Source organism: Bos indicus x Bos taurus, chromosome 1 (genome assembly GCF_003369695.1).
Source record: "Bos indicus x Bos taurus breed Angus x Brahman F1 hybrid chromosome 1, Bos_hybrid_MaternalHap_v2.0, whole genome shotgun sequence".
Lineage (NCBI taxonomy): Eukaryota > Metazoa > Chordata > Mammalia > Artiodactyla > Bovidae > Bos > Bos indicus x Bos taurus.
Genome location: NC_040076.1, coordinates 118,774,342 through 118,801,701, shown reverse-complemented (window position 1 = coordinate 118,801,701; position 27,360 = coordinate 118,774,342). Strand labels below are relative to the sequence as shown.

General features: G+C 39.5%; 1 protein-coding gene across 1 annotated transcript in view; it reads left to right on the top strand.

Moving 5' to 3' along the window:
* The window catches only part of CPB1 (carboxypeptidase B1), a 37,210-nt gene extending 15,252 nt beyond the window's left edge, over positions 1 to 21,958 (top strand). The window contains exons 4-11 of the mRNA XM_027552460.1: positions 1,163 to 1,262; positions 1,351 to 1,452; positions 2,298 to 2,399; positions 5,043 to 5,153; positions 5,240 to 5,330; positions 6,504 to 6,706; positions 19,772 to 19,856; positions 21,582 to 21,958. Coding sequence (XP_027408261.1) covers positions 1,163 to 1,262; positions 1,351 to 1,452; positions 2,298 to 2,399; positions 5,043 to 5,153; positions 5,240 to 5,330; positions 6,504 to 6,706; positions 19,772 to 19,856; positions 21,582 to 21,769 — 982 coding nt within the window. The 3' untranslated portion in view covers positions 21,770 to 21,958. The remainder of the gene's footprint in view (positions 1 to 1,162; positions 1,263 to 1,350; positions 1,453 to 2,297; positions 2,400 to 5,042; positions 5,154 to 5,239; positions 5,331 to 6,503; positions 6,707 to 19,771; positions 19,857 to 21,581) is intronic.
* Positions 21,959 to 27,360: the final 5,402 nt, after the last annotated feature.

Genomic DNA, 27,360 nt, shown 5'->3' with positions numbered 1-27,360 from the left:
GGCTGTGCTTACTGGGAAATTTTCTTTCCACAGAATAAATTTTAAACTCTTCTCCTTTTCCATTTTATTTTTTTTAATACTACTTAAGAGAGTTAAGACCTTATGACCGTTTCCTTCTTGCTAGGAAATGAATACCATTGAGTATTGATTTACTGCATTTTTCCATAAACAGATGCAAGTTCATGCCCAAGTTAACCAAATGAAGGAGAGGCCAGGAGGGAGGTTCAGAGAATGTCCCTGACATACTTCATCAGAATGCCCTTGGGGCAGTCAGAGGAGAAGACTTTTGATGTGCGGCTACAATTCTCCGTGTGTCAGATAAAAACACTTCAAGGCTTGACTGTGGATAATAGAAGTTTCTGCAAGCTAGCTACTGCCCATAATGTTTACATTGCTATGACCAAGGACATTAATGCTCATAAAATTGTGTCCCTTCGAAATACACTTTCCACTCAGAAGCTACAAAGTCAAAGTCATACATACCCACACCTTCACCCCGCCTCATAATACACACTTCTACCTGAATAATCATTTTTAGGAAATAGCAGGCCTCAAAACTTCTGTCAGCAATTTTCATATTACCTTGCTACAGGACCACTCTTAGATTACTTTAAACACGCCAAAAGAAAGACAAGCGGAAGCTAGTACTTTAAACTCAGTGTTCTTTTGTCTAATAAATCTTTATAAGCTTATTAATATTTCTGAATTTTCACCCATTGAGGTATTTTTCTCAAAATCTAAAAAAAGGCCTCAGGTGACTGGATGTCCCAATTTTCCTGGGAATGAATAGGTTACTGGGACATGGGACTTTCAGTGCTAAAACAAGGGAAGTCTTGAGCAAGAAAGACCATAGGTAGGCTTGAGGGCATGCTTTTGTGTGGCAGCCCAAGGCCCTGACCCAGAATGCCCCAGATACCAAGGAAATCATTTTTCAAATTTAAGGTTCAAGGACAGCCGAACAAGTTTGGGCCAAAGAAGAGCCTGCCTTACTCATACTCTCTGGTACCCTTCTCAATGATTTACTCACTTTCTGAGACAAGGAGCTCAAGCTGAAGAGCATAATCAGAGGACACATCTGACGAGTAGAGACTCTGGGTTGTTGCACATGTTCACTGGGAAACATGCTTATGTTCACAGGAGCGCTTCCTCTGGTTTATTACAGGGTATTGATAAGCAACCTGAGATCCATGCTGGAGGCTCAGTTTGATAGCAGAGTCCGCACTACTGGACACAGTTACGAGAAGTACAACAATTGGGAAACGGTATGAAGTATATGTGATTTAGACAGACATTGCCTTGAGAACTGAACTGAGAATGTCACGTTAATCCATCAATGGTTCCATTTGGTAGATAGAGGCATGGACTGAACAAGTCGCCAGTGAAAATCCAGACCTCATCTCTCGCAGTGCCATCGGAACTACATTTTTAGGAAACACTATATACCTCCTCAAGGTAATCCTTTTTAACTATAACCTTGCCATGTCTGAGCACTTTAAATCAATGAATTCTAACAGTAACATCTGTTTCACAGACATGTTCATCTCAAACATTGTTATAATTCTTTCTCTGCCTAAATCCCTCAGGGAATCAAACAGAGTACCCAGATTCTTTTATCATGTGTGAATTTTTAAATCATTATTTTGATTTATCCAAAAGGAAAAAATGCAATAAAATAGGAGAAGTCCTATAAATTTAGCCACATTCCTGTAAGCAATGTAAATGATCATCTACCTTGATGAAATTCTCCTCTCCCAGATGTTGTTTGCAAATCCATTTGCTAAAGAGGTTCATAAACTTCATGTCTATCAGACAACTTTACACAGCATATCAACAATTTGTTACTGTTGTCCTCTAATGCCATTTTTATCATGCAATTCTAATGAAGAAAATAAAAAGACAAGGAATAAGTGGGAGAAAAGAAAAAAAACTTACAATATTAGCAACAATCATGATTACTTCTAATTACTTATCCAGTTGTCTTGGTCATGTCACCTAATAATAGCAATAGAAAATAACCTCCATGTGAGTACAATTAAACAGAGTAATCAAGCATCTTCTTAAAATATGAGCTTGTCAAGCTTAATAAAAATAACAAACAGCCATGGAAGCCTCCAGCTCAAACACTGTGTCTATAGGCAAGAACACACTGTGCAAGTATTATGTTTTAATTGAATCATGGAATATATATCTTGTTGTTGTCAAGTGTCACCAGTGGAGTCCAAAGCCCAGACAGGCAGTGAATGTCAACCTCTGAATGTGATGAATCAGGGCCTTCCTTTTCCTTTTGTTTGCAATAGGTTGGCAAACCTGGATCAAATAAGCCTGCCGTTTTCATGGACTGCGGTTTCCATGCCAGAGAGTGGATTTCCCCTGCATTTTGCCAGTGGTTTGTCAGAGAGGTCAGTATGTAGGATGGTTACTGACAGAGCAAAGTAGAAAGTATTTTTTTTTAATTTCAATCAATCCCTTATAAATTAGCTATAATAAAAGAGAATAGCAGCACAGAAAAAAAATCATAGGTCCAAGTTCCAAGCTATAAAGGTCACCTAGAAAACTTGATAAGGCAAAATTTTAAAACAGTTAGCAAATTCTATTTATTTGAATTTCACTCATCTTAATTTTCTCACCCACCTTTGGGAAAAAGGCTAACAGGTAGTAAGTACAGTGAATAGGTCATTGAAAAGTGTGATTGTGGGTAATCCACTAACTTGACCATTATCTCCTAGATAATAATCAATGTATACTTCAGAATAAAAGAAAATAACACATAGAAGCACCTACTGTAAATGATACTGTTTTTCACTCCTTTATAAAGGTCAAGGTAAGATATATGTGAAAATCCTTTTAAATACCCATAAATGATATAAAAAGATAATGCAGTCAAGAAAGAAAAGGAAGGAACAATTCTTTCTTATAGAAGAATTACAACTAACGGATGTACAAATAAGCAAAACAGAAAGCCATCATTAGAACACCATAATAATAAATACATCATGAAAACCTACAGATGGATACAAAAATTATGGGGTAAAAGTTTAAAGAGAAATAGGTTATTTGCAGCATCAAAGCATCTCCCCCAAAAATGTATTATACTATATTACACAAGCAAAATTTACAGTAGAGAAACCTAGCAGTGACTACCTTAACCAAGTGATCAGGTTAACAACACTAGTAACATCACCAGTGCAAGATATAATCAATATCATGTAACCCCTGATATTATGTACTAAGAAGATAAACCATCTTTTTTGTACTCTTTCCCAAAATGCACAACCTCCTTCTAATCATTAAAAAAATAAATAAATAAACTCAAATTGAGGGACCTTCTGTAAAATACCCAGAGTAGTACTCATTAACAATGTCGAAGTCATAATGAAAAGTCAAAGGAATTGTCACAGATAAGAAGAGACTAAGGAGATATGACAACCAAATACAATGTGGGAGCCTAGATTGGATCTACAATAGAAAAAGGACATTAGTGAAAAAAAAAAATAGTGAAATCTGAATTAAAGTCTATAGTGTATAGTACTGTACCCATTATTAATTCCTTCACTTTGATCATTGTACCCTGGTTATGTAAGATGGTAACATTTGGGGAACCTGGGTGAAGGGTATATGAGAACTCCCTGTACTTGCAACTCTTCTATAAGTTTCTAAAATTATCTCAAAAGTAAAATTACATTTAAAATATTGAAGTACTTTAAAAATATAAGAATATTATATACAATATACTTTCTTTTGTGTAAAGCATTTTCTGTGTCTATTCGTTAGGTTCTTGGTTTCTAGACATGTTATGTGTCCGACTGGCACCATTTCATTTCAGTGAGTTATTGCACCATCTACAAGACTTCCCAGGTGGCACTAGTGGCAAAGAATCTGGAGATGCAAGAGACATGGGTTCAACCCCTGGGTCGGGAAGATCCCCCAGAGGAGGGCATGGCAACCCACCCCAGTATTCTTGCCTGAAGAATCTCATGGACAGAGGAGCCTGGCAGACTACTGTCCATAGGGTTGCAAAGAGTCAGACACAACTGAAGCAATTTAGCACGCACACTCACCATCTGCTCTCTAGGAGAAAGAACTTTCATCATTACTTTGGTTACCTCCAATCATGGACCACCAACAAAACATACTTTATACCTCCTCCAACCTAAAAAGCACATGCTTTATCATTATTTTAATAAACATACATGTGTAGAGCCACAAAGAGTATTTAAAAACCATTACTACATAGAAGCCTTAAATGTTTTAAAATCTGTTCAAGCAAGCCTAGGGAAGAGCTGAAGGTAAATTTGGTATGATCCTGGGGCTGAGGAACTGTGACTAAGAGAATATAATAAATCAATATAAGCTCCTTCATTCATATGTAAATGTCCACATCACTTAGCAGGAAGAGCTAGACCCGTAACAGAGCTCCTTTCTCAAGAAAGGGGAGTAAGAAGAAGACTTCCATCATCATGCAATTTGGAGACTTAGTGAGAGCCTCTCCAAAACCCATCAGAGTGATCTCTCTTCACAGTGGGAGGAGGCCTTTTCATTCTTCTTCCATGTCAGACGCTTCCTCTAGTGAAACCATCTTCAAGAAGTCTCATCAAAATTAAACAAATTTTTAGATGATAGTATAAGGAACATGCAAAGCCATCACAGACATTCCTTACTTACTAGGAATAGGCCTTACTCTCATATCCAACTAACTTTGGAAAAAAGTTATTGCAATTACTATTTCAAAGGAAATAAGGATTTATGTTCTTTAAAAGTCTTTAATTTTATTACAATTTTGTCCATCTTTAAAAAGTTAAAATAAAAATAATATCTAAATGAGTTATGTGTGGATAAAATAGAGTACTTAGAGAATCAGAAATGATTTTTATCAAAACTATTAGTAATACTTTGCTATTTGCTTTTTATCAATATTAATAATCTCTACCTCAAAAAGGGTAACCACTTTTGTTATCAGAGTCAACATTTGTCCAGTCTATGTAAATTTCAGTGCATAATGCATACCATTTTCCATGAAATTCTGCTTTGTAATTTGTACACAGGCTGTTCGGACCTATGGACGTGAGATCCACATGACAGAATTTCTCGACAAGCTAGACTTTTATGTCTTGCCTGTGGTCAATATTGACGGCTACATCTACACCTGGACCACGGTATAAGAGCCAATACTAAGAGGGGCTGATAAAATTAAAATTAGCCATTCTGTTATACTTGTCCTAACCACACACTGCACTTTCAGAACCGAATGTGGAGGAAGACCCGCTCCACCAGAGCTGGATCTAGTTGCACTGGCACAGACCTCAACAGAAATTTTGATGCTGGTTGGTGTAGTAAGTATCAGGCTGACCATTTCACTTGCATCGTGAAAAGCATAGGAAGTAAAATAACAGGAAAACACAACAGTGTCAAAAACAAGAAAAACTATAAAATTTTATACTTTCAATTTGCAGGTTTCTAAAAGCACAGACAATAACCAGTTTATATATTCAGTCAATAGAGATGCATTTCCTATTCTATTGTGTTCCCAGCTGTGTTAGATGCTGGAAACATAAGACTGAACAAACCAGACATAATCCTACTATTTGTGGGATGTACAACCTAGAGGAAATCATCATTAAATAATTATTTAAACAAAAATATGATAGAATTATGATTTTGTGATTCAACTCTCAGTAATGATTACAGTAACACAGAAACTTCTCATAGGTATTTGTCCCCTACTTATTAGTTTTCTTATACTATACTGATCTCATTGTTTAGTACTACACAGGGACATTAGCTGAAACTCCAGTACTTTGGCCACCCCATGCGAGGAGCTGACTCATTGGAAAAGACTCTGATGCTGGGAGGGATTGGGGGCAGGAGGAGAAAGGGACAACAGAGGATGAGATGGCTCGATGGTATCACCGACTTGATGGACATGAGTTTGAGTGAACTCTGGGAGTTGGTGATGGACAGGGAGGCCTGGCGTGCTGCAATTCATGGGGTCGCAGAGTCAGACACGACTGAGCGACTGAACTGAACTGAACTGAACTGAGGGATATTAGGGTTTCCCAGGTGGCACCCGTGGCAAACAGTCTGCCTATCAATGCAGGAGATGCAAGAGATGTGGGTTTGATCCCTGAGTGGAAGGTCCCAAGGAGGAAAGCTAGCAACACACTCCAGTATTCTTCCCTGGGAAATTCCATGGACAGAGGAGCCTGGCGGGCTACAGTCCATGGGGTTCCAACCAGACAAGACTGAGCATACACACACATGCACACAGGGACATATTGGTGATTCCGAATGCAACTTTTTACCCTGTTAGCTTAAAAGCACCATAATCTTGTGACTAAAAGTACATATACTTTATAATGTATACATATATGGGATGATTATAAAAACACTTGTGAAAACAACTTATTTTTTTAACTCTCTAACACTGTAGTTTGAAATTTTGAAACACACCCTGTAGGAACATCAGTGGATGACCACTTGCCATTAACAGCATCATGTTTTTCCAGGTATTGGAGCCTCTAACAACCCCTGTTCTGAAACTTACTGTGGATCTGCTGCAGAGTCTGAAAAAGAGAGCAAGGCTGTGGCTGATTTCATCCGCAACCACCTCTCTTCCATCAAAGCATATCTGACAATCCACTCTTACTCTCAGATGATGCTCTATCCTTACTCCTATGATTACAAACTCCCCAAGAACAACGTTGAGTTGGTAAGTCATCATGGTGGTAGATGCAATATTTTGCTATTGAGTTTTTTTTTTTTTAATTGTATTCCGGGCGGAAAAAAATTATATCATTTCTGGAAGGTCCATGGTTGATCTTTGGTAACAGAAGCAAAACAGATTTACAAGGAATCTGAAATTGGCTAGATATACTGGCTAGAAGAAATATGATTTTCATGCAGAGAATGATCCCCAACATATGGTTCATTCACTAATCTTCCAAAAAACAAGAGTTCCACTTCCTCCTGCTTCACCACAACACTGACATATATGATGATTTCAGATGCATCTGGGGTAATCAACAAAGTTCCTTCACTTCATACATAATCTTCATCAGAAAGTTAATGTTATCAAGCTTGAACTGGATTTGACATACATAGACAGAGTATGGCAGATGTTAATAGGAATTAGGCACATTTGGTTGATGTTGAGCTAAATGATAAGATCCTAAAATGCCTATTTCACGGTTGGATTAGGTGAGAAACAGATATAAATCAATCAGTGAACAAACGATGTGAATAGGTCTTTACTATGCTGCAGTCCATGGGGTTGCTAAGAGTCGTACACGACTGAGCGACTTCACTTTCACTTTTCACTTTCATGCACTGGAGAAGGAAATGGCAACCCACTCCAGTGTTCTTGCCTGGAGAATCCCAGGGACGGGGAAGCCTGGTGGGCTGCTGTCTATGGGGTCGCACAGAGTCGGACACGACTGAAGCGACTTAGCAGCAGCAGATATGAGAAAAAATTAAGTATCCCTGCCTTAAGAATTAGCAATCTTGTTGGAGAGTCAAGATACAATCACGGGAAAAGTTAAATAATGAGTTTTATAATATTCATGTTAAATATAGTATATCTATATTTGAGCATAATTGTTCAAAAATAAGCATATGTGAGTCCTTCAACACCTTTTTTTTAAATTATGAACATCTGACTATCAGAAGTTGGAACCAGTGATCTTAAAGAACAAGTATAAGATTTAAAGCATTTGACTTATGCCAAAAAATAAACTATTTCACTTAGAAAATGACATAGATATTTGGCTTACCTAAATGCATAAATTCAAAGACCCAAAACTTAATCAACTGGAAATTGTTGTTTTGTACTTTCAGATTCGGTCTTTCAGAGGCCAAATAAAATATGTAATGCTATAAATATTTTGTGAAGAGGAAACCAGAAAAATAACTCAACCTCTTAGAAAACTGATAGCTAATAGTTGGCCAGGTCCTTTTCTTTAAAAAAAAAGGGAAATGCTATTTTTCAAAAAGCTTCCCATTTTCCCTACCTATAGCCAAAAAACAAAGGAGAACATCATTATTTGGAACCATTAAATATTTCAGTTTTCCAATAATGCTCAGTCTGTGAGTATCCTCAACAGTGGGTGCTCACAAGCCTGCTATCCCAGAGATGAGTGTGGTTAGCTCCTCATTTCAGTCCTAGATATCTGACCATCAGAGGAGAGGAAGTGGCGGTACATTGCTTGCTTAATTCATGTGAATATGTTTACACTGTACCACATCAAAAGAGAAAAAGACAAAGCCATAAAAACTAAGCGCTAATGAGTTACTAAATAAAATATTAAAATTAAAATTATAAACCACACTAAATGTAACAGTAGCTAATATATCCAGTTTGCTTAATAACTAGTTTTAAATATATAAACACTAAAAGACTAATGCTAACAGAGAAGCTTAAAGTGTTCTTTGGAATGGAACTGCTTCACAATGTTGCAATACTTCTTATTTGAGGAGTAAGTTTAAACACTTTTAGTGATGAAAACTTTCTTGCCCCACTGGCTCGATACAATAAAAACCTAGTATCTGGACTGCTCTAAAAGTCTATAAATTGTCCTTTAGAAAAAAGAATCAAGTTATTTTCACCATTAGAATCTCAAGAAAAACTCTGGCTATGTCCCTCCAGAGATTGTGATCCACTGATACTTTTCTCTAAGAATCACTTCTCGTTTAAAATCAAGGAAAGAGAGGCAATAGAAAAAAAACATACTAGAAATTATATCCTTCAAGATTGTTTTTAAATTCTACAGAAGTGAAACAGAACTATACAAAAGTAAAATATTCATAATGAATTCTCAAAAAGAAAACCCAAACTACAAAATAATCTTACCTTGGATGTTTATCTGTAGAGTCACAAATCTAATAAATTCAAGAAAAAGGACATGCTGTTTCCTACATTTTTTAGAGCATGATAAGATATGTGATAAGATGCATGCATGCATGCATACTTAGCATGATAAGATACAAAACTTATTCGCACTTATATCACACAGATTGATTTGAAAGTAAATTTCCAACAATTTTTTTTCTATGACTAAACTTTTGCCTAGCATCTTAAATCAGTTCAGTTCAGTCACTCAGTCATGTCCGACTCTTTGCAACCCCATGGACTGCAGCATGCCAGGCCTCCCTGTCCATCACCAACTCCAGGAGCTTACTTAAACTTATGTCCATTGAGTCAGTGATGCCATCCAGCCATCTCATCCTCTGTCGTCCCCTTCTCCTCCTGCCCCCAATCCCTCCCAGCATCAGAGTCTTTTCCAATGAGTCAACTCTTCGCATGAGGTGGCCAAAGTATTGGAGTTTCAGCTTTAGCATCAGTCCTTCCAAAGAAATCCCAGGGCTGATCTCCTTCAGAATGGACTGGTTGGATCTCCTTGCAGTCCAAGGGACTCTCAAGAGTCTTCTCCAACACCACAGTTCAAAAGCATCAATTCTTCAGTGCTCAGCTTTCTTTATGGTCCAACTCTCACATCCATACATGACCACTGGAAAAACCATAGCTTTGACTAGAGGGACCTTTGTTGGTAAAGTAATGTCTCTGCTTTTTAATATCCTGTCTGGCTTGGTCATAACTTTTCTTCCAAGGAACAAGCATCTTTTAATTTCATGCCTGCTGTCACCATTTGCAGTGATTTTGGAGCCCCCAAAAATAACGTTTCTCACTGTTTCCATTGTTTCCCCATCTATTTCCCATGAAGTGATGGGACCAGATGCCATGATCTTAGCTTTCTGAATGTTGAGTTTTAAGCCAACTTTTTCACTCTCCTCTTTCACTTTCATCAAGAGGCTCTTTAGTTCTTCTTCATTTTCTGCCATAGGGTGGTATCATCTGCATATCTGAGGTTATTGATATTTCTCCCAGCAATATTGATTTCAGCTTGTGCTTCATCAAGCCCAGCATTTCTCATGATGCATTCTGCATATAAGTTAAGTAAGCAGGGTGAGAATATACAGCCTTGTATATTGTCAATATACAATATACAGTATATTAACAATATACTCCTTTACCATCAGTAAAATCTGAGATTCATATTATTTGATTCATTTGGGATCTGGCACCCCAAAATAATGTAAATCATTTGAATAGTTAACCAGAAATCCTTTCAGTCTTTTTCTTATTTTGTATCAATCCAATTCACTTACTTTCTAAGAACATTTTGCTAGAACAACTTATACCTACAGTATTATTACAAACATATATATAGCCAAATGAGAATTCGAGTCTCTAAATAAGAAAGATACTGGCTTTTGCATTGTTTTTATTTGTAATAAAGATATCAATTTTAAAAAAAAAAGTAAAAGTCTTGACCTAGAAAGATGAATGTAGCTCTGTATTAATTCTCAATTAGAAAAATATGACCCCACTATTAGAAAACAAAAGATGGTAAAAGATTAATAAGATGAATTATTGGCACCACACTACATTTTAGATAACTCAGATTTTCTTAAAGCAATGCAAAGCAGATTCCATCATACAGATTTTAGCATATATATGGTTCTTTTTCTTTATACATCTAAAACTTATAAGATCATATTTGTAGCAAAAAAATATGCTTCAATGAAATAATCAGAAGGAAATTATTCTAGACAGAAACATTAGCAGTTTCAGTCCAAAGTTAGAACATACCATAAGCAGCAATCCTTTTATATCAGAGTTGTGAAAAAAATGTATATGGCTGCGTTTCTGAAAGATCTTACATGGAGATTACATGACAGTTACTCATATCAGAGGACAGCTTTCAGGGGGAAAAAAGCCAAAGATGAGAAAGCAAAAGACCAATGAAATAAAAGTACAGAAGTAATAGTATGGATTACAAAGGCTACTAAAAAATATATCTCCAGCAGATGAGTAAAAAGTTTGAGGAAACATAAGTGCATCTTACATGCATATGCTCTCCTGACAGCAAACTGCTTTTACACACACTATAATTATTTAAAGAAAAAATACAAGATGTACTGTGAGTTTTCAAGTGGCTTCATAAACTGTCCAATCTCAGTATTGACTTCAATATATATCTATCATTATCTTCAAATGAAGTTTTAAGACTCAGAAAAGAATATACTTACAGCTCCAAAATTCTAAAGGGTAATGAAATATTGAGTTATAGTACCTCTTTATCATCAGAGGAAATAAAAACTAGGAGACATAATTTAAAAGGCTCCCAAACCAATCCATATCCATATTTATTAAGCATAGAAAATCTCACAATCTTTGGTCTACTTTCCTCCCAAAGAGGGCTACATGGCACTGTTAACAACAATTATTACTATAATACTACTTCTAAATTCAAAAGCAGGAACAGAACTTCACAAGCGCGAATCTTGAAATTTCTCTGTTTCTGCTTTCTCATTTTCCAGCTTAGACAATGAAGGCTTAGCTGAGCCGAGACCAATGATAGAGGCAGCCTCGGGCATGGTGCTAGCAGATACAGTAGAACTCTCTCAGATCAGATCAGATCAGTCGCTCAGTCGTGTCCGACTCTTTGCAACCCCATGAATCACAGCACACCAGGCCTCCCTGTCTATCACCAACTCCCGGAATTCACTCAGACTCACGTCCATTGAGTCAGTGATGCCATCCAGCCATCTCATCCTCTGTCGTCCCCTTCTCCTCCTGCCCCCAATCCCTCCCAGCATCAGAGTCTTTTCCAATGAGTCAACTCTTCGCATGAGGTGGCCAAAGTATTGGAGTTTCAGCTTTAGCATCAGTCCTTCCAAAGAAATCCCAGGGCTGATCTCCTTCAGAATGGACTGGTTGGATCTCCTTGCAGTCCAAGGGACTCTCAAGAGTCTTCTCCAGTACCACAGTTCAAAAGCATCAATTCTTCAGCGCTCAGCCTTCTTCACAGTCCAACTCTCACATCCATACATGACCGCAGGAAAAACCATAGCCTTGACTAGACGAACCTTTGTTGGCAAAGTAATGCCTCTGCTTTTGAATATGCTATCTAGGTTGGTCATAACTTTAGGCTGTCCCAATTCCCAAACACACACACACATACATACACACACACACACACAGATTTGTACTATGCTGGTGTTCCATATAGCCAGTTTGTAAAAGACCGTTCATTAAATACAGTCTTTTATCCCACAAATATACTATTATCACTTCTAACCCTGGACATTGCTAAGTATTTACACTGGCCAACTAAGAACCCTGACTTCTCAGGGCCCAGTCTTTATGATTCTGGCCCATTCCTTCATGGGTATATATACATAAACCAGGAGAGATATGACAGGCTAATAATTTCTGGAAAATTATTGACCTTGACCAAAAGATAGAAATCCATTTCTAAACTCTAATACCATCTAGCCCAGTGACACCTCACTACCTCTTCATTAAAGTTTTAGTTAATGAGCCACCAAGATAGAAACCCACTGTTCCGCTCAAGCATGTGAGCATAAACCAAACTATGATTAGAGATAAACATAAATATCAGAGGGAAGAAATATTGTGATTAGGAGATGGGCAATTACAGGGTCATGAGAACGCTCTATCACAGCTGTCACTGTGTCCCTGCCTAATAGCAAGAGTAACAGGGTCAGAGCCCGTCTGTCAGGCCGGCTGCCAGCAGTCAAGGCAGATAGGACTGGAACCACACATTTGCTTCAGGAGCTTTCTCAAAATTTCTAATCTCACTTATAAGACAAAAGAATTTTAAATGACAACTGCAGAATTTCTTTGACTGGAGAGACAATTGCTGATTTACCATTCTTAAAGTGGCTTCTTGGTCTGTTAAAAATTCTCCTGCAGGGTCTGGTGACTCATAAGGCAATTGCCAGAAATTCTACTGAGCACCTATTAAGTGCTCAGCAGAAACCATGGTTCCTGCCTTAAGAAGGGAGTAGACAGGGGTCAGCCTGTTATGAGGGTTTTCTGGAAGGAAGAGTGGGAGGGAGGTAACCAGACTATGGAGGGACCTAGATGTCAGACTGAACCCTGTGTCACACAGCAGGCCCTGGAGCCGGTGACCTGATAAACAGAACTACCAGGTCAAATACAGGACTCCCAGTTATGTCTGATTTCAGATAAACATCAAATAATTTTTTAGTGTTTAAGTATGTTCCAAATAGTGCATGGGACAGACTTTACTGGAAAAACATTCATTGTTTATCTGAAATTTAAATGTAACTGGGTAACCTGCCTTTGGTTATAGCCAGCCTGGAAGCAAAGTGTTCTTCTAGCAGGAGTGACCTAGCAGCAGTACTGAGGAGGCACTTGTACTATGGTCAGGAGAGGAAAACAAAACAAGGCATTCAGAGCATCTTGAAAACCAGTTGTCTTCTTTTTCATTCTTTTTCTCTACAATACTTTCTTCTTTAACATAATTACATCTTTTAAGCTGATTTTTGCCTCCTCCCCTTTCCCCAGAAGACATTTGGCAATGTTAAGGCGGGGGGGGGGGGGGGGGGGGGGGGGGGGGGGGGGGGGGGGGTTGATTGTTTTAGCTGTGGGAGTGAGTGCTCCTGGCATGCAGTGGATAGAGGCCAGGGGAGGCTGATCAACCCCCTACAATGCACAGTTCAACCCCCACACACAGGATGACCCAGCCCACCTGTCAAAAGCACCAAGCTTGAGAACTCCACTTTAAGCAAAGATAAGAAAAATCTCATTCCTGGCCAAAGTCCTTGGCTTTCACAGGATCTTACACCTCCACACACACAGTTTACAGTTTTCTACAAACCTCAAGTGCAAGACAGCACATCCCCATTACACAGCATTTATTTGGAAGAAGCACCACTGCCATCAAAAAAAAAAAAAGAAAAATTCTGGGCTTTGCAGCTTCAGCTGACTCATGCTTCACATTTTACTTGAATTCTAAAGAGCTAAAAAACACATATTTAGATCAGCCACAGAAAGAATTTAGTTTACATCAGTGAAAGCATTGCCACACTCCCCATGGGGTCTGCCAAGATAGACAGGCTCCGTTCTCCTAAAGCAGACCCTTTGCTACTCCTTATCTTCTTTTTTCCCCCACCTCAAGGCTTTGCAGTCAGAGCCTGCACTTGTTTACTCTCCTCCTTTTTCTCAGAAACATATTTGTTTTTTCAAGTCCCGTAGGCTTTCTCCTCAGTCCCTGCCTTAGTAGGCCCTGGGGGTTTCTCCTTTTGCACCAAAATTACAAAAGTTCAATTCCTCACTGGTCCCTTGGTGTAAGTTACCCAGGATCACAGCACAGAAGGAAGGAAACTGCAGTGACAGATCATTTTGATGTTTCCATTATCACATGTATTCACCCAGAGGGATGGTTAAACTCAGGACTTGAAGTTAGAAACAAAGTTCTGAAGCAAATCTCCTCTGCACTGGTGTATACCCCACAGCCAGGGTGGGGCTTCTGCTTTCTTGTACTGTAAGAATGGGCCAGGGGAAGATGAGAAGAGGCAGCCCCCGCTGCCATGACACTGGCTGTGCACTTGAGGTTGCAGTAAGGACATGAGCACAGTCGTGAGACAGGGGCTTCCTGATCACGTGTTACATGGGAGTGCAGGTCACTGAAAAAGATCACCCTCGCCTTGTTCATCTCACCAGCCTCCTGGAGCTCAGAGCCTCGGGAGATGTTACAGGAGTCGGCCCTTTGTCTCTTGGGCTTTGAGTTAGATGTGACATTTTAGACTCTCTCTGTCTTTTGCTCTATGACCAAGGCCTCCTTTTAAGAAGACAAGTGACAAAAGAAAGCATGCATAAGATGTGCTAGGAAACGCCTAACTAAGGATTAATAAAGGCTGGCCATGTTTGGCCTTGACTGAAAGCAAAGTTTTCTCTCAGACTGGTTTATATTTAGCTTCCTTCTGTTCTTTACAATTGGTAAAACCAGCTCGAGCAACACTTCTTTTGAAGTATTCCAAGGCCACAAGGAGAAGTGAAAAAGAGCACAGGATTTAAAGCAAGAAGAACCCAGCTCAAGTCAGCCACTTACAGGGCTGCGTGCCCTTGGGCAAGTTCTTTTATCCTCTCTGAGTTTCAGTTCTTTTATCTGTAAAATGGGGATAAAAATATCTAGCTCTTAGCAAGAGCTCTTTGTAAAGTCTAAGGTTTTATGTAAATGTTAGTTCTTATTTTGAACCCGTTGAGGATGTAAGGTCTCCGTTAAATAACAGGTTATATAGAAAGTGTTATTAATTAGAGTTTCAAGATATGAATCATGGTCTCTGATATACCATTGTTTCTGCTGCACTTCTGTCAGCTGTCTTAGTCCCTTTTTACAAAAACATACAAGGAAAAGAAGTTACCTTCTCTAATATATTAGCAAATTCAGGAATCACCTCTCTCTCTACCATACCTGACAGGCAGGGGTCAGTCATCCAGCTTGGTTGGAACATTCTCACCTAGCATGCTGCCCCACATGGCATTCCATTCTGCTAGAAAATTCTGTGTTGATGAAATGTGGACAGATAATGTTGGGAAGATAAATGAGTAACATTTATGAAAGTATTTGAACTCTTCAAAAGAAAAGACTCACACTGATTCCAGAGATTTTTGTTACCATAACTGGAATTTAAAATATGACATTTTGGTTGATTAATGTTTGTTCTGACTTTTTTGTCTCTTGGCCTTAGAGGGGCTGAAAGAAAGGGTCCACAGACTCTACTTTTTTTATGAAAGGAAATAAGCTAAGTGCATAGTAGAGGTCAATATCTAAATATGCTAACCCATCAACCACCACTACATGGTACCACCACTCTCCCCACAAGCATCCTTAATCTCCACCCAGGTTGGGGGGGGAGGGGGGGTCACAGTCCAGCCTCTGTAGAGCTCTGCACTCTGCACCCCCAATCAGACCATGCCCACCTGAAGCCCTGGGAAGAGAATCAATTGAGTAACCATGTGCTAGGTGTTATGCGATCTGCTAAGGATACAAAACAAACAGCCAAGAATCCTTCTCCCCCACCACCACCCCACCAAAAGCTCCACTAGAGGACAGACAGATGCAAAAACACATGATGGGAGCACAGAGTGATAGGAACTCCGATGGAGACGTGAGCCCTCACGAAGAAGAGGGGCAGCTTTGCAAAGAAGGTGACATTTAGACTAAATTTGGAAGAACAACAGCAATTCCCCTTGTAAACAAAAAAGGCAAGAGGATTCCTACAAGGGGAGAAGGACACCCAAAGTCATGGAGGTAAGGAGAGGCAGGGAACAGAATGAAAGCAGTTCAGGGCCACTTGGCTTGGAAAGAAGGTGGGGATGCACGGCAAGTGATACATGGCCAGACTTCATGAGAGAAGGTGAGAGAGCCATTCAAGGATGCGGTGATGAGGGGATGGTCAGAAGGTGAGTGAGGAGGTTGATATCAAGATGAGAGAGCAACTGAGGACAAGGAAAGCCAAGTCTGAGACACAAACTAAATGTTCCTTTAATGGGCACCAGTGACAAGAGCAAAATAACAGCTGTTTTAAGTTAACATCAATCTTAGGTATTGTTTCAGCATCGGAGGCAGAGCAACGGTTTGCAAAAGTTGTCTCTGATGGCTTAGATTGCACTTGGTTATTGCTTTGAGGAAAGGAAACCAAACATTTTTATGTGGCCCTAATGACAATCCCTGGTGGCTCAGACAGTAAAGCATCTGCCTACAAATGCGGGAGACCTGGGTTTGATCCCTGGGTCGGGAAGATCCCCTGGAGAAGGAAATGGCAACCCACTCCAGTACTCTTGCCTGGAGAATCCCATGCACAGAGAAGCCTGGTAGGCTACAGTCCATGGAGTCGCAAAGAGTCGGACACGACTGAGCGACTTCACTTCACTTTACTTCAATGGTAGTTATGACTAAATGGATAAGTTGATCAATCAAAAGAGATAACAGATCACAAGTAAGCCTCTTAGATTTTGCCAGATAACTCAAATGTTACATTATACCAATAAAAATACAGAGAGACTTTGAAGATCATCTGACATGCAGGAAATCAAGAGATAATGACAATGATCTTGTCTTAAATCGCCTAAAGTCATCACAACTTTTCACATTTGGAACTAATTGTAAAGAATTTCCTTTATTCCAGATTTATGGAGATAAAATAAATATAAGGTGTACAATGTGATTATTTGATAATATAAATACTGCAAAATGTTTAATTAATTTACATACTATCTCACATAATTGTCATTTTGTTACGGTGAGAACACTAAAGCTCTACTCTCATAGCCATTTTCATGTATTCAATGAAGTCTTGCTATCTATAGTCACAATGCTGTACATTACATGCCTGGAACTTATTAGAATCTTATTTCTACTAACTAAAAGTCAGAATTCATGGCTTAAGGTGGGGTTGGAAAGCAGAAAAGAAGAAAAGCCTGAGGAAGGCAGCTAGAGAAGGAATAAGAGTTCTTTAGGATCAGAGGTTTTGCCTTACAGAAAAATAAATAATAAAAATTTCCTTGGTTGAATCAAAAGTTAAGGAAACTGTAGAATTGTAGGAAATATGCTGTTGATCTAGGGCTTCCCTTGTAGCTCATTCGGTAAAGAATGTGCCTACAATGCAGGAGACCCAGGTTCAATTCCTGAGTTTGGAAGATCCCCTAGAGAAGAAAATGGCAGCCCACTTCAGTATTCTTGCCTGGAGAATCCCACAGACAGAGGAGCCTGGCGGGCTACAGTCCATGGGGTTGCAAGAGTCTGACATGACTTAGTGACTAAACCACCACATGCTGTTTATCTAGCAAAAAAACCTAGTACCTCACCATGTTTCACATCTTTAAAAGATGGTTTTAAATGTATTCTGAGTATTGTGCAATGTTTACAGAGTATTCTGATTTCGATTGGCAATAGACCCTATACTAAGGGATGGAGAGAAGACCCAACTCTAGTGTGCTGGTTAGAATAAGATTAAACTACAGAAACAGTACCCTTAGATAACAACAGGAAAGACTGCACACAGTATGAGAAAGCACATATTATTTTACCAGTTTGGAAAAAGGGGAAGTAAAACCCTGAAATCTGAGTTCAAGTTTCTGTCTCAAAACTCTAAGAATAATAAGTTAGTTCCAAGAAACTGATTGCATCATTTCAGTGGACCAGACCAGAAAATCAGGCTTGAGATCATGATTTATAATTCCTTTTAAATTTTCAAATTTACCACTTGGTTGGTGAAGCATTCATGCTTGGGGAGCTGAAACTCTTAAAGTCTTACAGTCATGCCCTCATCAATTTAAGTTAAGACTTTACTAAACTGGTTTTAATATTAGAGCAAGGAGTAAGGAAAGTTCCTACTTTTAAAAAATGGAATTATTCTGATGTCATCACCAACCTCACAGTTTTTCAGGCATATGTACAAGACAATTATGTTGCCAAAGTATGAAATACAGCTAGTTTCATAGCCAGAATGAATTATGTCTAATTCTCCTGCAGTAAACAATCAGATTCACCAATCTGTATTCTCCAGACAGCTAAGTCAAGCCTTACTTTTCAAGTGATTCAGTGCACACTGGAGACTTTACAGAACAGGAAGGAGCTGCAGGCAGAGCCCTTCTCCCAAGGAACTGAGTGTAGGGGCCAGGAGGGCAACTTAAGGTGATGCTGCTTTTAAGAAAAAATAAATAAATTAGTACTTACTACTTTTCTTAATTCTGGGATTGAAATATTCTGCATTTTGAAATAAAATAAGTGTTCTCTAATTTTTCACTCTAAAAAAAAATCTCCCACCCTGGAACTACACTCCTCCTTGAAATTGTCTGCTCTGGTGGCTCAGATGGTAAAGTGTCTGCCTACAACGCAGGAGATCCAGGTTCAATCCCTGGGTCGGGAAGATCCCCTGGAGAAGGAAATGGCAACCCACTCCAGTATTCTTGCCTGGAGAATCCCACGGACAGGGGAGCCTGGCAGGCTATACTCCATGGGGCCGCAAAGAGTCCGACACGACCGAGCAACTAACATGCAAATTTTACTCCAACAATGATTTAAAATAAATGTAAGTACCTAATTCTCAAATAATGTGGTAGAAAGAGTGCTTATCATCCTCAGAGTTTCAAAAATATAGTTACTGAGTAACCACTAAGTGGGCTTCCCAGGTGGCACTAGTGGTAAAGAACCTGCCTGCCAATGCAGGAGACACAAGAGACGAGGGTTCAGTCTCTGGGTCAGGAAGATCCCTTGGAGGAGGGCACAGCAACCGACTTTAGTGTTCTTGCCTGGAGAATCCAATGAACAGAAGAGCCTATCGGGCTACAGTCCATAGGGTCTTCCAAGAGCCCACAGCAAGGAAGCAGGAAGAGTTCATGGCCACACAGGTGCAGAGTGCTGAGACAGAAGGATGTACGAGAACAGAGCACACCCAAAGACTAGCCAACCCACCCCGCAGTATCAGGAATGGTTTCCCAGGACGGTGACACAGAAGCTTTATCTGGAAGGACAATTGGTGGGGAAAATCAATAGAAGGAAGGTGACTTAGCATGTACGCACAAACACTGAGCAACACCCCCTGCGTTAGGCCCTGGGAACACTGAGATAAAGGACAGGAAAAGTCACTGAGAACTTAGAGGGCAGCTAATGGTACTGACACAATATGACTCACTCTGTGTATGAGACAAAGGGAAGCTCAGCCTGGGTGCTTGGGGAGGCTGTTAGGGAAGACATCCTTCTACCAGAATCACTTGCACTGTGTGACTAAACTCACTGCAAAATGGGGCTGGGCACTGAATAAGATTAAGACACTAACCCGAATTATGACTTATATGTCTTCGACGTCTTAGAAATAATGGACGGGTATCTGTTTGTCAGTGTGCACTTTATTTCTTCACTCATATACCACTCTTTTGCAGAACACCCTAGCTAAAGGTGCCGTGAAAAAACTGGCCTCACTGCATGGTACCACGTACACCTATGGCCCAGGAGCTTCAACAATCTGTAAGTCTCGGCTTCAGAACCATGCAAAGGCAACAGATGGTCCCCAGAGTCTTTCCTTTCTATCATTTAAAGCATGTGACTTTTGCCTGAGAGTGAATGTTTTATAACACATGTAATCAGTTTTCTGTTTAGAAGACAAAAGGGGGCAGGGAATATCCCTTTCAACTCTGCTCTCTGTAAACATCTGCTCTCTGTAAACATCTACTGAGCATCTACCTCCATGCCAAGTCCTCAAGGGGTGCCCATGGATAAAGGAAGCCGGGACAGAGAGAGAGCAAGAGGGAAGGAAGAGGGAAGGAAAAGGGAAGGAGGGAGACCAGAGCAATCTTCCAAGAGCCCACAGCAAGGAAGCAGGAAGAGTTCATGGCCACACAGGTGCAAAGTGCTGAGACAGAAGGATGTACGAGAACAGAGCATACCCAAAGACTAGCCAACCCACCCCGCAGTATCAGGAATGGTTTCCCAGGACGGTGACACAGAAGCTTTATCTGGAAGGACAATTGGTGGGGAAAAGCAATAGAAGGAAGGTTTTCTTGGCTAAACAGACTGAACTTTCAAAGGGCTACCTCAGGCTTAAACTGTTTTCATGGGGCGCAAGCAAATGGCAAAAGAGTTAGTTATAGGCTGGACCCCAGGGCCTTGGGTGCTACAGTGTGATTTCACTGAGAAGGAACATACTGCAGGTTCCATTTCCAATTTCTACATATATTTGCCTTTGCATGATTTTTTTCTCCCCCAGGCCTTAAAGGACCAGAAATATAAGGGAGAAAATGGCCAGCCTCGCCATCAATGGCCTTCAATGCAGTTGGAGAGGCTCCAATCATGAGGGTTTTTTTTTTTTTAAGCTTCATGTAGAATACAGTTTTCTGTATTCTTGTCCTTTATTAAACTTCTCTGTGTCAAATGGGGTATACTATTTTCTTAAGGGGGTTCTATTAGAAATAACTCATCTATTCACATACTGTGAACTTCATAGAAGCTTTATTCAGGCCAGTTCAATGAGGTTTCTTTTTCCATTATACCATAAGCCCTTGGAGGGCAGGGGCCATGTCTTTCCTTTGTCCTAGTATTTCCAAAGTTGAGCACATGGCCTGCTGCTCAATGAAAACTCTACAACTTCGGACTGAATGAATGAATGAATGAGCAAGTGACTGAATAAATGAATGACACCATAACTGTCACTGAATGAATAATTGAATGATGTCCAATCTATGCCAGGCCATATGCTGGATCCCAAAGAAACAAAAATGAAGACCCAGCTCTGCCCTTGAGCTGCTCCAGTTTCATCATTCAGTATAGTTTCAGCGAGGCTCAGAGTCCTCTCCTCTCACCAATCATCATTCAGTTTCCCTTATTTTTCTAGAAGATATACATTATTTTCCCAGGAACTATATATATGTTGTAAACAAATCACACACTATGTGACAGTTTACCACAGCATAGAAGCACACTGAGTATATAAATGTGTGTAACTGATTACATCCTGAAGTATTAAACACATCACTATTACCATGTAGAGCTAAGAGGTAATCTTACCAAGAGTTAAGATTGGAGTAATCTTTAAAACAGCCCCCATAGCTTTTGTGATCTTGATGACTAGAAAATTTCCCTACCTGTACTATTTTGTTCAATGAAACATTTGTAATTATAAAAGAAAGCTGGCATGATTTTAAATCTCCTTCCTAGATTTAAATTGTTTTCTCCCCTTTGATTTGCTCATTTCAGATCCTGCTTCTGGGGGCTCTGATGACTGGGCTTATGACCAAGGAATCAAATATTCCTTCACATTTGAACTCCGGGATAAAGGCAGATATGGCTTTGTCCTCCCTGAATCCCAGATCCAGCCAACCTGTGAGGAGACAATGCTGGCCATCAAATACGTTACCAGCTATGTCCTGGAACATCTGTACTGAGCCAGAGTGCTAAGAGCTTGATTTCTGAATATTCACTCTGTTTCTCTTCTATCCTGAATTCCTACTTTTGTGGGCCTGGAGGTTTTTTTTCCAGATCCTCATCTTTCTTTTAAGCTTCTGGGTCTATTACGCTACTTGGATCTTTAATATTGATCATAATAAAAGTGAATCAGGATAACTGAAAAGCCTGACAGACTGTCTGCTTCTTTGGGGGAAAAGATATGAACAAATGACGAAGCAAGCTGTGCACAACCAATGATGTAGGTCAGCCTGCAAGGAGTTGAAGTCATTGGGGTATTGACAATCACAGCAGATTGCAGAGATGTCCAGGTTATAGTGGGGGGCTGATGAGGAAGAAGTAGGAGAAATTTAGGACTGTAAGATATGGTATAGGTGAGACGATCCCATCACAGTTTAGCTTTCACGTCAGCTCATTCAAGTTATTTTCTGAGCTGTAGTTACTACATGCCAAGTACTTTGCTAAGCAACTGAGGACCGAGCAACAAAAAATAAAGAAAACATACCTGCCCTCAATGGTTGTATAGGCCATTTGAGATGACAGACATGAAACAAATAATGATTTAACTTATTATGTAAACTAAGATCATGGCATCTGGTCCCATCACTTCATGGCAAATAGATGGGGAAACAGTGGAAACAGTGGCTGACTTTATTTTTCTGGGCTCCAAAATCACTGCAGATGGTGACTGCAGCCATGAAAAGACGCCTACTCCTTGGAAGGAAAGTTATGACCAATCTAGACAGCATATTAAAAAGCAGAGACATTACTTTGTCAACAAAGGTCCGTCTAGTCAAGGCTATGGTTTTCCAGTGGTCATGTATGGATGTGAGAGTTGGAGTTCTTTATAGGAAAGCTGAGCACTGAAGAATTGGTGCTTTTGAACCGTGGTGTTGGAGAAGACTCTTGAGAGTCCCTTGGACTGCATGGAGATCCAACGAGTCCATCCTGAAGGAGATCAGTCTTGGGTTTTCATTGAAAGGACAGATGTTGAAGCTGAAGCTCCAATACTTTGGCCACCTGATACAAAGAGCTGACTCTTTTGAAAAGACCCTGATGCTGGGAAAGATTGAGGGCAGGAGGAGAAGGGGACGACAGAGGATGAGATGGTTGGGCGACATCACCGACTCAATGGACATGGGTTTGGGTGGACTCCAGGAATTGGTGATGGACAGGGAGGCCTGGCGTGCTGCGGTTCATGGAGTCGCAAAGAGTCAGACATGACTGAGTGACTGAACTGAACTATTATGTAATAGCTAGTGATTTAATTTATATCATTGATCTGAAGTAGAGGAGAAATCTCAGGAAGCGCTGAAAACTGAAGAACGATTATCTGGATGAATGGAGTACAATTTCCAGGCGCTATTAACTATGCAGAAGCTATAAGAAGAAAGCCAGAAAGGGTGGAACTCAGAGAATTGAGGGAAGATGGGGCAGGTGTAAGGGCTGAGGAGAGAGTTGGGGATAATATCAGGCAGGTTTAGAGGTCAGGTTAAGGATCTGGAACACTGGTCTAAGAACAAAGAGAAGCATTTTGGATCCTTAGAAGGTGGATCCAAAAAATACTGCTGCAATTTGTGTCAAAGAGTGCGTCTATGATTTCCTCTAGGAGTTTTATAGTATCCAGTCTTACATTTAGGTCTTTAATCCATCTTGAGTTTATTTTTGTATGTGTTATTAGAGAACACTCGAATTTCATTCTTTTACAAGTAGCTGTCCAGTTCTCCCAACACCATTTATTGATAAGACTGTCTTTTCGTCATTGTATATTCTTGCCTCCTTTGCCATAGATAAATAAGTAAAGGGAAAAGGAATAATTGGGACCTAGCTAAGCTTAAAAGCTTTTGCACAGCAAAGAAAACCATCAAAAAACAAAAAGACATCCAATGAATGGGGGAAGATATTTGCACATCATTTGACTGATGAGGGGCTAATACTGAACATATGTAAAACTCAACAACAAAAAAATAAACAAGTGGGTTAAAAAGGGGCAGAAGAATGAAACAGACATTTCTCCAAAGCGGAAATGCAGACAGCCAAGAGAAACATGAAAAGATGCTCAACATCGCTAATCATCAGGGAAATGCAAATGAAAACAATGAGATGCACCTCACACATATCAGAGTGGCTAACATCAGAAAGAACACAAATAACAAATGCTGGCCAGAATGTGGAGACTAGGGAACACTCCTACACTGCTGGTGGGAAAGTACACTGGTGCAGACACTGTGGAAAACAGTAGGGAGGTTTCTCAAAAAACTGAAAATTGAACTACCATATGACCCAGCAATTCCATCCCTGGGTATATATCCAAACAAACATAAATGTGAAATGATACATGCTACCTCCGTGTTCACAGCAATACAATTTACACTTGCCAATATGCTGTAGCGACCTAAGTGTCCACCAACAGATGGAAAAATAAAGAAGATGGGGTACATATATACAATGGAATAGAGCTCATTCATAAACATTAATGAAATTTTGCCATTTGCACCAACATGGTAGATATTGAGGGCATTATGCTAAGTGAAATAAGTCAGACAGAGAAAGACAAATACTGTCCAATATCACTTATATAAAAAATAAATGAAAAAATACAACAAACTAGTGAATAAAACAAAAAACTCATGAATAAAACAATAAAAAATACAACAAACTAGTGAATAAAACAAAAAATAAATGAAAAAATACAACAAGCTAGTGAATAAAACAAAAAACTCACAACAGACTCACAACAGAGAACAAACCAGTGATTACTAGTGGGGAGAGGGGAGCAGGGAGGGGTAATATAAATGTAGGAGGAAAAGGCGGTTATTACGGGATGATATGAAATCATGTGTGTGAAACTTCTGAAACCTGTAAAACAGTATAGAATTTAAAGAATTTTTCATTCAATTAATAAAGAGCAATAAGTGACTATCCTGGCGGTCCAGTGGTTGAATCCATGCTTCCAATGCAGGTACATGGGTTCAATCCCTGGTTGGAGCACTAAGAACCCACATGTCACAGAGCATGGCCAAAAATTAAAATATAAATAAAAATTTTAAGAGAACAATGAGCAGCCACTGAAGATGTTAAATTGTAAATGACGTGATCAGAGTTTTGGGTTTAAAAAAAAAAAAAACACCAGTCAGGCTACAGTGTGGAAAGTAAATTGGAAGTGAAATAAGAAGGTGCCAGGGACCCTGACTGAACCATTTGGGCCTAAAATAAAAGAGGCAAAAATAATTCTTTGACTTGTACATCAAATATGACTTGAAATTTTCCAGAATTAAAACTGAACATGCTAATAATGGAGAGTATTGTTGTCGTTCTTCAGTCACTCAGTCGTGTCTGACTATTTGCAACCCCATGGACTGCAGCACACCAGGCTTCCCTGTCCTTCACTATATCTCAGAGTTTGCCCAAACTCATGTCCATTGAGTCGGTGATGCTATTCAACCATCTCATACTCTGCTGCCCGCTTCTCTTGCCCTCAATCTTTCCTAGCAGCAAAATCTTTTCCAGTGAATCAGCTCTTCTCATCAGGTGACCAAAATATTGGAGCTTCAGCATCAGTCCTTCCAATGAATATTCAGAGTTTATTTCTTTTAAGATTAACTGGTTTGACCTCCTTGCTGCCCAACAGACTCTCAAGAGTTTTCTCCAACACCACAGTTCAAAAGTATCAATCCTTCATCACTCAGCCTTCTTTATAGTCTAATTCTCACATCCATACATGACTACTGGAAAAACCATAACTTGGACTATATGGACTTTTGTCAGCAAAGTGATGTCTCTACTTTTTAATACTCTGTCTAGGTTTTTCATAGGTTTTCGTCCAAGGAGCAAGCATACTGTGCAAAGTTCAAATTTTAAAATATAATAATATGTATTTAGATTTTAATGGGGGAGGGGGGCATTGGTTACTTTAAAATCATAAAGCAAAACATGACCTCATTGTTTTCCATGTGGAGTCAAGGAAAACAGGATTCCATATCTAGCATAATACATTAAAGTAGCTGTGGCAGTGTTCTATTCAAAAACAAAATCCACTAGTCACTTGTTCGAAAGTTGTCAAGCCAAAGAATGATTAATTGCATTAATTGTCCACTAGATGGTAGCAGTCAGCTGCTATAATTTGTGAGGCAATCCTCTTCAAAATAATTTAGTAATATCAATATATCATTCATTTTTTAAAAAATAAATCATTTAAGTAGGCATAGCAAAGGAGAGACTCTTAGGTGCAAAAATAGAAGTTCCCACAAAGTTTTAAGCAGTATTGATGCTAACTTTAAAAATAGATGTAATTTAGCTAAATTATCTTTCCCCCATTCTATTTAAGTTCCATCCATGTGAACTGCAAGGATAACTCAACCACAGTTACTGGAGTGAAGTTACCTTGATGGAGGTGTATCATTCAATTCATAGACAGCTCCACAGAACGCTCCCTCACCCTACCTGTAGCAGATAGCATCTACCTCTAAGGGATGCTGTGGCCCAAAGTTCAGTGCTTTAAAGTAGAAATTAGGAATCTATATGGGCTTTTCTAAAATTCCAAGGAATTTTTAAGAAGAATAAAGCATAGGAAAGGAAATAAAATCCATGTATCTGAGATTTCCTGCACTTGAGACATTTTGGCTCTGTCTCTTGCAACTGAAAGTTAACAGCTGGCAGGTTAGCAGTTTCATTTGCCTGAGCCTTGTAAAGAATAGTAAAGACTGAGAGAAAAAGAGAAAGAGAAGTTTCTGCATTAAGCCTTCCCAGTGCAATGGTGCTGTATACCCTCCTGCCTGGCTGACCACAGGCTCCTGCTTTGGCAGACCGGATGCTGCCCAGCCTTGCCTACACAGGAGCCCCTGACTGTGACTTACTCCCATCTGTGACTTACTCCCACCTCAGGACCTAGGACAGGCTCCAAGCTCTTCCTTCAGTCCCCAGCTCTTAACTCTCCAAAGCAGCAATTAATCAACAGCATAGGAACAGCTCCCTGGCTCTTTCCTATCTCCGATGGTGTTGCCACAAGACTAGCAAGACTGGTTTTCCAGCCTGTAGAATGGGAGTTCTGCTAGAATCACATCTCATGTATTCATCTGCTTTGCCAGATAACCTATATGGATTGATCAAAGAGAGAATTTCAGGTGTAGAAGGAAGACAGGAGGAACCGTGACAATTAATAAGGTTACTTAGGTCATCTCATTTAAGCAGGTAGTTACCCCCGTCTAGCCCGATCTGCCACTGCCTGAATCACACATCCATGTATCTGTCCAGAAACACCGCCTTGTGTGCAACTGGTAAAGACATGTTTCTCTGCAGCACTCTACAGGGCAGTTTCAGTTCCATGTTAAATATACAATATCCATAACTAAAGGTAGCAATTTGTCCTTTCTGACATTTCCTTTATGAGATATTTAAAGGTATTCCATCAGTTTACTATATTTGATTTACAGACAGAAAATTATTTGAAGAATTCTAGTAAATCACATGAGAATGTTCACTTCCATTTTCTAGGACATTTCCTTTATGGTGATAATGTTTGAAAAATATGAAGAAAAGCATACTGTAAGAAATAAAGTGATATTTTTAACTG